The 15,230-nt window shown below is 51.1% G+C and overlaps 1 protein-coding gene across 5 annotated transcripts in view; it reads right to left on the bottom strand.

Annotated features, from left to right (window-relative positions):
- TRAPPC9 (trafficking protein particle complex subunit 9) overlaps nucleotides 1-15,230 on the bottom strand; it is a gene marked incomplete at both ends in the record, with an annotated part of 503,715 nt that overhangs the window by 358,527 nt on the left and 129,958 nt on the right. For all 5 annotated transcript variants that reach the window (XM_080695229.1, XM_080695231.1, XM_080695232.1 and 2 more), the window contains one exon: nucleotides 13,304-13,456. In XM_080695229.1, the coding sequence (XP_080551355.1) occupies nucleotides 13,304-13,456 (153 nt within the window). The remainder of the gene's footprint in view (nucleotides 1-13,303; nucleotides 13,457-15,230) is intronic.

Here is a 15,230-nt window from a genome sequence, read left to right as displayed (position 1 = left end):
GAGGTGGAGACAGGAGGATCGCTCTGGTTCGACGCCAGCCTTGCTGGCTTAAGAGACTCTGTTTCCAAATTTTGTGTGTGTGTGTGTGTGTGTGTGTGTGTGTGTGTATAATAGGTCTGGGAGTGTAGCCTGGAGGTAGAAGGGTTTCCAGGAACCCCAGTACCACCAAACACAAACAAAAACAAAAACAAAAAACCACTTGCAATACAACAAAATAAGGTTTCTAAAAATAAATTTGGTAAAATACTACAAGACCTTTATAAAGGAAATTAAAAACTGTTATTGAAAGAAATGAATGAACATACAATATCCATGGATAGGAAGATTTGGTATTATAAAAATTTCACTTTTCCACAAAATTGATCTATCAATTTGATGCAGTTCCAATCAGTATTCTAACAGACTACTAACCATCTAGCCAGGAGATTTGCCCTGCAAAATTCTGAAGCTTACCATCACAGGAAACAGGGATTAAAGAGCCACTGGATCTGACCAGAGAAGCATAGACTTTAGAACAACTGGCCTGGAATTCAGAGAACGAGTAAGTCTTTCAAGGGCAAGCATAAGAAAAATTGTATTACTGGTTCCCAAACTGCACCGTACATGAGAATCATTTGGGATGCCTTCAAGAACCCTAGTGCCAGTTAAATCACAATGTCTCCGCTGAGAGCCAGGCCAACATCTTAAAGATGCCAAGTGACCCCAGTATGCAGGAAGGTTGGAAACCCCGGTCCACACACACGGGCTGTAAAAAGGAGGGCATGGCAAACGGAGGAAACACAAGTGATTCGACTTCTGGAATATAAACTAAATCAGAAGGAAGGTGGGCAGGGAGGCCAAATGGGCACACGTGAGCCGCATCAGACACCATGCCCTGAGGGCAGTGGAAAGCCACGGCAAGTTGTACAAAGAGGGATATAATCAGATCTCACTGTAGAATATGATTACATGTGGAAGACAGTGGGAAAGCGGCAAAATTAGCAGCTGGGAGACCAATCAAAGATGACAAAAATGATAAAGACGAGAAATGATAAGGGCCTGAATCAGAGCAGTGACGGAGATGGGGAGAGAGGGGCGGGAAGACTTAGGAAATACAGTCAACAAGGCCTGGAGCGACCTGCATCATAAGCTAACGGTGCGCCAACCTGCAGGGACCCTACACATCATCCCTTTCCCCTCTGCCCCAAAAAATCCTGAATCCTCTCCTGCACGGCTCCCTGTGCGTCTTGAGGCAAGTCCCCCCAGGTGGCTGCAAGGGTGACACCGACATCAGCGAGGCCCGGGGCCAGGGCACTCCAGCTCAGGCTCCCTGCTGTACTGCTGCAGGTGAATGACAAACACCTGAATTTCTGTGCTATCCTGGAGGTTCAGGAAGTTATTCTCTAGCCCAAATTTAAGTTAAAAAAAAACCAAGTCAAACTTCCCACCTGCAGGGTGGACAGTAACCAAGGGATAAGTGCTCTTCACAGGTTACTGAACAGATGTCTGGGGCAAGTATTCAGCCTAGGGGTGTCGTGAAGCTGTCTGCACCTACGAAAGGCTGGCGCTCAGAGATGCTCTCCTGAGGGGCCCCAGGGAAGCAGGCGCGGGCTGACCTTTCCCTCGGCTAGCCGCCGTGCTGAGAAATTGCTGTTTGTGAGTCAGACGGCTGGTAGGTGGCACAGGCTAAATATAACGATGGGCAGGCCGTCCAGTGCATCATCGGCCTTTTTCCTCCGGAACAAAAGCAGATAACCCACCGAACACAAAACAAAAGCAGCATATAATCCGGCAATCGGCCAATACAGTTGGAAAATAACGGCAAGTCTGAATTAAAATGTAAGATGTAAACATCTTTTAACTCCAGCTGAAGATGGAGAAAGTGGGCCCTCGCATGGCTCTTGCCCTTACAATGAGAAGAGCCAGACAGGCTGGGACTCGCTTCCCCTGGCCACTCAGAGGGCCCCAAAACTAAATAATAGAGCTGCGCCTACAGGGGACGGAGGCCAAGAGAGTGGCCCAGCTCCCGGTCTCCAGCGATCACTCAGGGCCTGACAGGGCTGGCAGAGCTCAGGGGCACTGGGCTGCAGGCAGGCACCCTTCCACCCACATAGCTTTCTGCAAGGGCCCACCAGGTGGGCACGGAGGTTCCTGGGAAGCTCCTTGGAGCTGGCTGGGGAGGGGTGGCAACCTCCTTGGCTCTGCGTGGAAGCAAAGCCCAACTCGGAGCAGCAAGGCTGAAGCAGCGCGAGGGCCGATGGGATGGGGAGGCCGTGGACCAGGCCTCAGCCCGATGGGACCAGGCGGCCGTGGGCCAGGCCCCAGCCACACTCTCCCTCTCCCAGGCCCTGCGGGGGCTCACAGGGGCAGGGTGGCTGCTCTCTGAAGCCAGAGGCACGTGAGAAAGCCTTTGGAGACAAAGTTCAGGAATGATGTAGAAGAGGACCTCAGAGGCAGTCCTCACGAACGCCAACATGTAAGAGCAAAGAGGAAATAAGCCAAGAGCTGCAAAGGAGCAAGGGAAGGCAGGACGCAGGTGGCCGCCCTGACGCAGGTGCTGGGGTGAGGAGACAAGGCCCGGGGCCCGCCCTGGGGTGTGCGGGCCCGGGGCCCGCCCTGGGGTGTGCGGGCCCAGGGCGAAGGAGCAAGTGGCAGACAGGCATGGGGTCCAGGGCTGACAGGGGTGCACGGGGCCAGGCCAGAGGGGCCAGGCGCGTTCTTGTCTGTGGCCACAGGGTGAGGCAGCTGCAGAGCCTGCCGGGAAGCAATACGTACGCCATGACCATTTTTTTTTCCCCTGTCTCTTCATTCTCTAGCCCCAGGGGGGGGAAAATAGCCAAGTTTCAGTTAAACTCCCTGGCCGCCTTCTTAAAAAACACATATGTTTGTGAAAAACTCAGGCATCTAGAAACTGCGAAGAAAAAGAGAGGAATCTAATGGCAAGGATGTGCGGCGGCATTTGTCTTTGACTTGTGGGTAATGCAGGATGAGTCACTGGTCTTTAAGAAATAAGTCCGAGGATTCCAAAAACCAGGATTTCTTTTCAGGGGGAGCAGCCGACTAGGTCAGAGACGCTGAACAACTGTCCCCGTTTCCGAGGCCAGGACTGGGGGGCAGGCTGGGTCATCACAGCGCGCAGGGCACATTCGCAAGAGAGACCGCCCTCTCACAAAACCGATTCCTGGTCGCAGCGGCAAAGGGAGGCTTCTGTTCTTGTTAAACGGCGAGTGAACAGTATGTAATGAATCGCCAAATGTGAATATGGTTCTTTACAGCGGCCTGCGACTCTGGACGAGAGCGGACCTGATTCAACCCCCACAGCGGGCTCCTTTCTAAGCCTGACAAGAAGGAGGCAGTGGGCGGGAAGAGGCGTTGTCCTGGGGGAACGGAAGAGGCTCCAGTAGGAGCTCGCCAGACTGCTGGCCCTGGCTGCCACTGAATTCAGTGCTGCCAACCCAGCATGTCTCGCTGTGACCCTGCCCCGGGGAGGTGGCAACGTGGCCACCGGCTGGACTGCCCCAGATGGCACTGCTGCCCGGGACACCTCCCGGTGGGGGATGCAGGCCTCACGCCACCTCCTGCAGCTGCCCCTGCCACGCCCAGGTAAACATCAGAGGACCCTTTCAATCCAGCCCAAACTGTCCCCATCAAACCCTTCCCCTGCTCTCCAGGGACTATCCAATACGCCCCCAGGGCCTCTGGGACTTCAGGCCTCCCCCTCCTTTGCTGGCAGGGAGCCCTTGGAACAGGACCTGCAAGGGCTTAAAAGACGAGGTGACAGCCTGGTGGAGCATCCTGCAAGGTCAGCCACCCAAGAGGCAAAGGCAGGAGGAGCTCAAGTTTGAGGTCAGTTCAGGCAACTTAGCAAGACTTTGTCTCAAAATTTAAAAATAAAAGAGAAAGGGCTGGGGATGTAGGTCAGTGGTAGAGCGCCCCCTGGTTCAACCACCAGTACTGCAAGAAAAGAGGTGACTAAAGTCAGGCTCGGCCACAAAGGCCAGTTGGACATTCCAAGGCCCGGGGCCCTGTGGAGCAGCACTGGACACTGCAGCAGCATGTCCGAAGGGCTGGAGTGTGGCGCGCACTGGCCCAAACGGGAAAGAGTATAGGGCGGAGGGGGAGGGAACCAGATCACACAGGGCCTCGTTCTGAGCAAAATCTAAGACGTAAGGGGAGATGGACCGGAGCAGGCCAGGCTGGCGCAGGCTCTGGGGATGGCTGGAACGGAGGATGAGTAGTGTCCATGCTACGCTGAAGGAGAGCACGCGGGGCTGTGCAAGGGAAAGATGCAGGACCAGCAGACAGCCCACACGCGTTCCAGCCAGGGAGGAGGGAGAGGACGCTTCGCCTAATGGCTTCCGTCTCTCTGTGCAAAGGGTTATCTGCAGGGAAGGTGGCAAGAATAGGAAGGCGGCTCGAGAAGAATGGCGCCCACAGGAAAACTCAGCACACAGGCTCGTTCACGCATGGCACCCTGGCCACAGATAAAACTGGCCACACCGGCTCGTTCATGTCTCTCGGGATGGATGCACGAATTAGCATTTAAGGACGAGAGAGCCCGCTGATACAGATCAGTGAGATGACACAGGTACTTTGCCCCAAAACCCCCTGCCCCTTCTCAAGATGCAGGAGCAACAGCAGCAGCCGATCACTAACACAAAGGGCCCGCTGACCCCACCCTCCCCTGCTGAGGGTGGGAAGATGCCCCCCAGGGCCTACGTCACAGTCCCATTAAGAAAAGCAAGCTCTGCGCCTGCCTGCAGGACTACAGAAGACACCCCAGAACTCTATCTCTATACCCCATAAAGAGGCCCTGAAAAACTATTCTGTTTGTTCCCTAAGAGAAGGAAAAATAAAGGATTGGGGAAGGATAATAAGATGCCCCCCCCACCCCGGCTACTGTGCGCAGGGTGCTGGAGCTAGCTACCTCAGACGATCGGAACTCGGCTTCCTGATCTGTAATTCAAACTGATTAAACAAGATGACAGCCGCAGTCTGCCCAGTTCTGTGAGGCTTAAGGATCACTCCTGCCCATATTGAAATTGAAATGCCACATTTAATTATCAGGCCTAACAGAAACTGTCTACGGGGAGAGCTGACATTTCTCTTATGAAACCGAGAGCCAAAAAGTACAGAGAAAAAGGAAGATCAAATTAAATAATTAATTAATTGGAAAAGGACACAAAAGCCGGCACTGCTTCCCTCCCGCTGTCTGGAGAGAGTGAACGCGGACGGCTGTTTTCATCCCAAACATCAGTCCCAATAAAAAGTCAAAAGGCTAGCGCATCGATCCCTCTAAGGCTGGCTGGACACAAACCCGCCCCTCAGACAGACAAGGAGGGACACGCAGACGCCTGGCTGGATCTCCAGGATATCGCCCCGATGAAAAACTTCTCGGGTAAAAATAACTTTCAATCTGATCAGACAAGAGCCGTCTGCGAGGCACAGGCGTCCTGATCAAGATAGCTCCAACTTTGTTCTCTTAAAAACACTTCATGGAGAAGAGTCACAGTGATGGATGAAACTGTGTGAAATAAAGGTCCAGCTTAATGAATTCTTAAGCGGCAAATAGCCTGGAAACTGCCGCACGAGGTGAGACGCTGATTCTGCCAGCCACCCAGAAGCCCTGGCTTTGCCTCCCCCGGCCATGACCAGCCTGCCCGAGGACCCGGCCATGTCTCCAGGATGCTCACGGGGTCTTTCTGCTTCACGCTCTCAGCATGGAGCTGGGACTAGGGCTTAGCCTACCCGTTGATTTTCAAATGCGTCCTACTGGCCAGCCCTCCACACCTGTGTTTTGGGGTGTGGACATGCATAGACCTTGCGGTGTCGGGTTTGCCGTTTTCACCGCGTGGAGGAGCCCAGCTCAGCGGCATGCAGCATGTGCACGATGCTTGCAACCAGCGCCACCCAGCCACCCCTGGCGCCTCCTCTTGCCCCTGTAATTCGCGTGAAGAAGACCCCTCTATTCCTCCAACTGCGGGGTTTCTGGCAGCCTGTGCTGCAGCTGCGTCCCCTGCCGCCGTTTCACAGGTGTGCTGTCCTCTGGGTCTGGCAGACTAGTTAGTGGCAAGAACCAGAGTGCTCCCCGGCCTCAGGCGTGCCTCGGGGCGATGCTAGTCACTGGGGCGCTGTTTCTCCAGCGGGAGGACCAGGATGTGCAGCTGCATCCGATTTCATTGCTGCCTGCTGCCATTTGCCTATCAGGGATGGCAAGATGGTGATATTCAAATCCCATCTTCCCCCGTTTCAACTCTAGCTAGAATACGTCTACCCAAAAAAAGCCCCTCCGTGACTATTAGATGGTCCAGTGGTATAGTTTGTACAGAGAAGCAGAATAAATACTCATTCTTTATCCCTTTCAAAATAACAAATGGGCTCTCCAGCTTTCCACAGATGTGCAATTCTTCCTAGCAGCGTTAGGAGTTTGTAGATTGAAATAGCTGTCATCCTTACTGGTGCTCAGATTGCCAGCAGTGGCCTCTAAGGCTGGGTCTGACACCACCTTGGTACCCGCTGACCACTCCCCTGCTATAGGTTTCTCCAGCTGTTCCGGATCGCTCTGCTTCCCTTCCTGCTCCACCCAGAAACCAGCCATCCGTTCCTCTGTGCGTGAAGACGGCTCTCTGCTCTGTGCTGTGGCCCTTAACAAGGCTCACTGCTGCTGAGCTCGTTTCCAGCTTCAGTGGAGTGCCAGACTCGGAGACAGAGGACTGCCTGACAGAGACTGATTGGTTTTTAAACAGCACATGATTTCTTACTGACATTTTTTAATTGAAACTCAGACCGCAAGGTTTTCACTTAACCCGGTATCTGACATCAGTTTTCTCCCGGCCTCCATATGAGAATCCTATTTCATGTCCAGACTCCTAGGGAGGATTAGATTACCCCGAATGAATCCTTTACCATGTCCCGCATTAACAGGCTGTTTCGGAACATCAATAGCAGTGCCGACATGATCTCTACCAAAATAATCACTGAAATCCGTTTAAAAATGACTTCTGCAGAGTCTTGGCTATATAATCACTGTGTGTTCAATGGTCACCATGGTTCTTTGGATAATGTCTTTCTCGCCATTTCGGTTCCTTCCCTAGTGAAATCCTTGAGAAGGGATCACGAGTGCACAATCCTCGCGTCCCGTATGTTGACAACAATTTGTCTGGGCCCTGGCTACCTGAACGTTAGTGCGGCTGGACCTAACGACCTCCGGCTCACATTTTCACTGCACAAGCATCTAAAACATACTGTTGTGCTGACTGCTGACATATACCATTGCTGTCAAAGAGGCCAATGATAATCAGATTTCCTTTATTTTATAAATCACTTGTTATTTTGGTCTGAAGGCCCAAAGGATTTTTGCCAACTCCAGTAATTTTATTAGAATATGTCTCGGTCATTCTGGGTCAATGTTCTTAGGTACACAGTGTGTCACTCAATAGTTTCAAGTTTTTTCTCTTAGGAAGTTTTCTTGGATTTCATACTTTAACACACTGTGGTTTGGGCTTCCTTCTGTGGTCTCAGAGGGAGAGCTCTGGTATGGACATATATGTACGTATATTAGATCTTCTATGGACATATGTGTACGTATATTAGATCTTCTAAGGACATATGTGTACGTATATTAGATCTTCTTATCCTCTAAAGGTGTCACTTTTCTCTTAAACCGCTTTTCTCTCGGAATGCCCCTTTTCATCTTCTCATTCCCCTTTACATACATATTAGGTGCATTCACTCACTGAAGACTACATTACTGAAGAAAGGTCTTCCTGTGTTTTGAATTCTCTCCCGAGTCCCATCCACCTGGTTTCTGAGTTCTTCTCTTTTGGACTGGGGTGCTTTTATAATGGACATCATCTCTTAATGTCCTTCAGATCATTCTGGAAAGCCCGATCACCGCTGTCACCTGGGCGCGTGTTCCTCTGACAAGCTTTCGTGGTGTTTGTTAGCTGCGTTTCATTATAACTCTACATCGGGTTGGCCTCGACCCCTTTGTACTGACATCTTTCCGTGAGATTACTGGCTGACGTGCGCTGTTAAGAGGCACGACTCAGGCTACATTTCCTACTCTGACAAAGCTACAGTCTTTATTCTGTGACCTACACTCTTGGGTGCTGCTCAAAACGTGTGTGGTCATTTTCCACACAGCTTAACACGCTAATTTGTAGCTGGGCTTTCCTTCCTTTGTTCTGGAACTCTCCTCAGGCCCCTGTTCTAGAAGAATTCTTTGCACTCATCTGCTACTGGGATGTACACCCCTCCACATACTCAGCCGCTGTCCTCAGCTCAGCCCTGACCTGTCCAGTCACCCGCTGGCTGTCCGGGGACTCCTGGGTCTCACAGTCCAATTTCCTCTTTCCTCTTACACACTCCAAGACCACAAGCCAGCAGTGGTCTGTCTGCACCTGCTTCTGTTTTGGAGTGCCGGGGATTGCTCTAGTTTCTGGCCTTGCTGCATATTTTGCTGAAATGTGCTTGATTTTTCTGAGCTGCTTAGTCTGTTTTATCGGATAAGTCAAGGATATCCGAAACCTAAGATAGTTTATCACCATCTTCCAAGATTTCTAGTCTTAAACATAAAATTCCAAGAAACCAGAGATGTATGGATATTTTAAGTATCACAGGGAAAAACAGACACCATTTTCTAGGTGAAAGGTTGGCTTGGCTTGCCCTAGAGGAAGATAGATGTTGCCCAAGAATCCAAAGTTACGGGAAATCATTTGCCTTCTGAGAACTCATTTAGAAATCAAAACACAAGAGATCAGAGCAGCACTTCACAAAGGCATCGTTTCCTCCCTTTTTATTTTGAAAAAATATCAAACCTACAGAAAAGTTACAGTTATCTAAAGCCACTGATTGTTAATCACACGACACATCTGCCTTACTCCTCCCTGTGCGCACATTCACACAATCTTTTTCCTGAACCATAGCAAAGCAAATGCAAGCATAATTATCTTCCGTGCTTAAGTGCTGCTTAATACATTTCCTAAAAGTAAGACTATTCTGCTACCTTTCAATTTCATTCTCATTCTCAACGTATTCATCATGGATACAATAATATTATCCAACATATAGGACATATTCAATTTCCCCAATTGCCTCAAAATTGTCTCTAGCTTTTTAATCCAAGATATGATTAAGAGCCATGTGTAGCATGATTGCTCTATTTCTTTGATCTTCCAGCTACAACAGTCTTTCCACTTGTTTTTACAAAAGAGAAATTGTAATAATAACATTTACTTGATAGAACTCTTGGGAAGATTAAATAGAAATAATGCAAATAAAGTGGCCAGTCCCACCTTTATACACAATATCTGACCATGCTCAATAAATATTAACTATCCATCTGTAGAACGCTCTGAATCCAATATCCGAGTCTATACAACAACCATATTTATTGCTGTAAATTTTAAAAGTGGCATCTAATTTTAGTAACCATAGTTAATGTCAGCTCATGCCTAAAAAACAAATTGGGTCCTGTTCAATGTTCTGAGACTGTCAGACAGAGATCCACGGGGTGTCGCCTCCCAGTTCCAAGAGACCACAGTGAGCCTCTGCCACTGTGCGCACTCACAGCTGCCTCCAAATAAGAAACCAGTGATGATCTCGTGGCTCCTGGGATTGAACGGCCACAATAATGAGCCATCCCTGGACCTGGCTCTCCCAGGGTCCTGTGTGTCCACCTTTTTCCTCTACAAAACTTGCCAATTAAGCTTCTCCATCTCATTTTACAATTTGCTATGTAAACACCCAGCTAGAGCTTTTGTTAACCATTAACAATAAAGAGGACCTAATTAATAACCATGTTCTGCTTCGCATGTGTGCTCGAAGGGAGCAGAAACCGCACTATAGGGCCAGCCTTACATTAGAAACTACTTGGGAACCATAATTCTAGTTATGATTTGGTTTCATCTTAAAAGATAGAAGGTATTTCCAGACCATACCTCCCAAACTGTGGTTTCCCTCTCTACTTGGGAGAGCAGAGAGAAGGGCTTCTCCCCCTGCACCCCGTAATAAAGGCAGAAACACGACAACACAGCAGCATGGGTCTGCATCGGACACCTACACCCAAAGCCACCACAACACACAATGCTAAGGCCTCTGCCCTGGAACTGTCTAGAAACTTCCTCGAGAGTAACATGATACAGGTGGTTAGTATCAGAAGCCCTAGTGACGAGACCGTCACTTCTCACGTGCAAAGGATCTGGGCCAGGAGTCCATTTGCCAAGACGGGCCCAAGCATGCTCAGGATGGGAGTTTGAACAGTTGCCAGGACTGGTGACCGTTTACTCCGCCCACCTCCGTACTTGGGAAAAAGAAGTCAGAACATAAGGAACCCTCTGTGTGCTGACAGAAAAGTGGGTTCAGTGTGAAAAGCAGTTTACAAACGGGGAAGAATTCATTTCCTCTGATGTGCGTGTCTGTGGAGGGGCTACTAGGCATCGAAGCCAGGCGCATTCTGCCTCCCAGCCACATCCCCACTCCTAGCTTTTATTCTTCATTTTGAGACAGGGCCTCACTGAGTTGTGGAGGGCCTCCCTAAGTAGCTGAGGCTGGCCGTGAACCCAGATCCCCCGTCTCAGCCTCCCGAGTGCTGGGATCGCGGGCGTGGGATTAGAAGCACGCGCCACCCACCTGGATGCCCCTGATGTTTTGAAATCCTGGTCTAATGATAAATCCTCGTGACTGTCCATTTCTAAAGCGTCCTACACTAAACTTCGTTTCCTACCTTTGCCAATAATATGAAAAGAACATTTTATTAAGTACTAATACAATACAAGGATTTCATGATGGGTTTTTTATTTTGTTTGTTGGTATTGGGGATTGAACCCAGAGGCATTCTACCTCCAAGTTATAACCCTAGCCTTTTTTTTTTTTTTTAACAGAGTCATGCTAGTTGCTGAGGGTTTCACTAAGTTGCTAAGTCTGGCCTCAGACCTGTGATCCTCCTGTCCTAGCCTCCCAAGTCCTGAGAGTACAGATTTACGTCGGCTGGTACCATGTTGGACCTTAGTGTAGCCTCTTTATTTTAATTTAAACAGCAGTTCATATCTGTATCCCCTGCACAGGGAGTTGAGACCTGTAACCTCCCAAGATCCTCTGGGATCCTCACTACAGTGAACAGAAGGAACCCATATGGCCCGCTGAGGGGAGGCGCTGGAGAGGACCCCTCACCTCTGCTATGTCCTACAACTGCAGCACCCTGGGGTGGTCACCGCCCAGGGACCAGAACACAGGACCAAGTGAAGCCGCTGGGATTCTCGCCCCCGGCCTAAAGCCAGGGGGCAGACAACCAAGTAACAAATAACCAAGAAGCTTCCAGGAAAGAGTGCTGGAGGTAAGCGGTGCAGGAAGAAGGGGAGAGCAGCAGAAAACAGAGGGCGCCGACTCAGCCGGACGCACAGGCTGCCTTCCCTGCAGGGGAGGACGGCGCCAAGGCCGGCAGAGCCGCGGAGCAGAGTGATCGGGTGCGGAAGTGCGCGTGAAAGGCCCAGCAGACGGGCCGGGCCAGGACACTGCAGCTGGAGCTGCTCAGAGGCGGGAGGGCTGCGCTCCCCTCCTCCCGTCAGATTGTGATGTCTGGCATGCCACAGGGCAGTGCTGTTTCCTGAGCATTCAGGAATGCTGGGCGACCCCAGCTGGGAAGCAGAATCCCATTCCCAACAGACAGACAAACAGTCTGGCTACTGCGCTTGCTGCCCCTGCGGGGTGTGGACCCATTCCTTTTACCTTATCACATACTTCTTGGTTCAGGGGCAAGCCAAGCATCAGCCCAGGGGCCCCTGCAGCACCTGCAGATAGAGACCTGCATCCAGCCAGGCGTGGCGGTGCACGCCTGACGCCCAAATCCCAGCACTTGGGAGGCTCAGACGGGAGGAGAGCAGGTTTGAAGCTAGCCTCGGCAACTTCAGCAACTTTGTGAGACCCTGTTTTAAAATAAAAAAGGAGCTGGGTGTGGTGGCACAAGCCTGTAATACCAGCATTTGGGAGGATGAGACTGAAGGACCATAGGTTCAAGACTAGCCTCAGCAACTTAGTGAGACCCTGTCTCCAAATAAAAAATAAATTGGGGCTGGGGTTGTAGCTTGGAAGTAGAAAGCCCCCTGAGTTCAATCCCCAGTACTGCAAAAAGAAAGAAAGAAAAGAAAAAGGGCTGAGGGTGTAGTTCAGAGGCAGGATGTCCCTGAGGCCCATCAGGGAATTAAGAGAGACAGAGAGAGAAAGCACAGGTGGACCCACTGCATCCAAGTCATGTCGGGGTCCGGGCCATCCCAACCACTCTGTCCCTCTCTGCGTCCCAGGCGATGTGCAGATCCTCACAATGACCCTATAAGTGGGGGTCACTGCTGCTGTTTAAATTAGGAGAGTAAGTCACACAGAACATTAGCCGGTCACCCCAAGTTACGTGCTTGGTAAGATAGAGACAGAATCTGCTGACTGTGTCCGACAACAGCCACGCCATAGGTTGAATGTGTGCGCCTCCCTCCGTTATCCAGATGCCGAGGCCTTAGCCCCAACATGGCTGTATCTGGAGAGGAACTATGAGGACATGTCATTTACATGAAGTCACAAGGTCAGGGTTCTACTGCTATTGGCTGGGGCTCTTTTAGGAAGAGAAAGGGAAGATCTCTCTCTCCACCATGACAGGTCATAGCCAAGCTGCCAGCCACGAGAAATCCCTCACCTGAAGCCCACCATGTTGGCCGCTGATCTCAGGCACTGGGCCCCAGAACTGTAAGCAGGAAATTGCTGTTGTTTAAGCCATGCTACTTTTGTTATGGCAGCCAGAGCTGACTAATACACCCTCTGATGCCTGAAAATGAACGTGTGAACCCGCACGCCATCGTGGGGCTTTAGTGATCTATGAAATCTTACTCCTCATCAGCTGGTCCTGACATCACGACAAATATAAATTCCCATTTCCCTGCACTACCTCCTGATAGAAACTACTAGCTCTGGAAGGAACCCTTGATCATCGCTGCTAATTAGATGTCTACGGGATCACAGCAGTTAATCTTGAGGGGAAGAAACAGCAGCAATTCCTACACTGCACTTGTCATACTCACTGCTGGAGATGACCTCCTGGCAAAAGAGTCCAAAGCTGTACGAGCGAGGATTAAGAAATCATTTAGCTAAAATGTACTTTTATTACATTCGGACACATACAGTAACTCACTCTTAAAAAGCGCCCAGGAGAAGTCTCCGCAGCTTCTGATGAGAGTTAATGACTGACAAGCAGGTTAAACCGTGTGCACAGCAGGCCCCGAGCAGGGCGACGGCCGCCCCGCCCAGCCTGACGTGCTAATTGAGATCGGGAAGCACTCACCGTCGCTGAGGTCCTGGAGGAGATTCTCCTGCCAGGAGAAGTCCAGCTTCGCTTTGATGCTGACGGTGAAAGTGGCCACCTTCCCGGGCTGCAGCGGGAACTGGGCCAGCGTCTCTTCCAGCTTCCAGCTCAAGAAGTCGCCATACAACTTTTCTACAAGAACAATAACACCGGTGAGCTGAGGAGACAGGCCGAGACCCTAGAAAATGCTGATGCAGTCACAAAAGCAGAGCCAAACAGTACTTAAGATGTCAAAGGGCAACAAAAACTCCAGAGTCAAGTGGTGTTGCGAGGCAGTCAGCCTGTTTATAGACGAGACACAAAGCAGAGAAGAGCTGGTCGCCTTCAGAGGCACCCAGCCATCTGAACCCCTAGGAAGCAGTCCCTTCCCACCCACCAACTAAATGCTTTCTTTGCGCGTATACACTAGAGTTAAACTAAACTTGGGTATATTTTCTATAGTATATCACTTTAAAGAGAAACAGACCAAGGTTAGTGGTAGAGTGGTAAAAGTAGACTCCATACGAGGAGCCTCTCTGAATAAAGACCAGGCCTGCCAGGTGTGGTGGTGCAAGCCTGTGATCCGAGCACCTGGGAGGCTCAGACAGGAGAATTGCAGGTTGGAGGCCAGCCTCAAGAAAACAACCGAATGTGCTTTTCTGGTACGTTGCAGTGATACATCATCGTGAGATTCAAAGTGGTAGACGCACAGGTGCACAGTAGTCGGCGAGTCCCCCGTGCCTGTGTCGTGCGAGTGGCAGCAGTCCCTCCAGCACCATCCGAACTTCTTCCCTTCTCAGTCCTCCCTTCCCCGCCTCCTCCCCAACCCCGTCCACTAGTCTACCGGCCTCTCATTTAACTCAAGTCCCTTTGGTTTCCTACTTCCTCTCCAGCTGCCACACGTGAGACATCGGAGCCGTGGCACTCCGTGGCTGGCTCGCCTCTTGGGCGCCACCTGACACTGCCTGACCGCAGTACCAGCCAGGCCTCCTGGCGCCTAAAGCAGCGTGCCAACCGCTGTGCAAGGTCCACTCTAAGACTAGGCAGAGCCGTCCCTGCAGAGATGGAGGCCACAGCTGGACACTGACCCCACATGCCCAGGAGAAGGATGGAGCGGGAGGACGGGAGGACCCCGCAGCCGGCCACCTCTGTGCCGCTGGGAAGCAGCCCTGGCACCTCCGGGGCCCCCGTCAACAACTAGAGGACATGGGCTAAGGCTTGAAATCGAGGCCTGGGGTCACTGCAACACAGGAGAACTGGGGGAGCTGACACCACGTCCTGGCAACTGTCCCCACAGGCGAGGCCACGGCACCCAGCACCTGCCCTTCGCTGAGCAGCGGTCCCGGGGCCCCATGAGCATCCGAAAGATCAAATAAAGGTGGAGATGGATGCCGTCCCCAAACAGCCTGCCCCCAGCTCGTGTGGGCTATTTTCTGGCGCCCCAGTGGGATCCCCAAGTGGCTGGGCCATCGATCACAACTGTCCAGAGTCGGTGGCTGTCCTTGGCCATCCCCGCCCCCAGGGGTGAGAATCTCTCCTCACCAACGGGGGAGCAGAAGGCCACGGAGATGCCGCTTCTCCCCACAAGGGCACAGCCTGTCCTCGGCTCTGGCTCCTCCCACCATCCCTTCATTGGGGTGGCAGCGGCTAGCCGCTCTTCCTATTAGTCCTGTTTGGGAAACCAGATTCCTCCTGGTTTGTCTGAAGAAGAAAACTGAGGCTTAGATAGATTAAGTAACTTGTCCATGGTCACAAACTAGGGAAAGTTCTAGAAACTCCACGAACGATCCCAAAGTCATTACATTCCACTTCCTCGGTAGCACTTTATGACAGAATTAAAATATAAAGTAAGTCCTGGTCCTGGGAATCCAGAAATCAACCTCATTAGAAACAGAAAGGAAGAGGAAAAGGGGCCTTAAAAATCATA

The sequence above is a fragment of the Muscardinus avellanarius genome (assembly GCF_963383645.1).
Source record: "Muscardinus avellanarius genome assembly, chromosome: 4".
Lineage (NCBI taxonomy): Eukaryota > Metazoa > Chordata > Mammalia > Rodentia > Gliridae > Muscardinus > Muscardinus avellanarius.
Note: the sequence above shows the minus strand (reverse complement) of the source record. Positions and strands in the feature narration are given on the sequence as shown.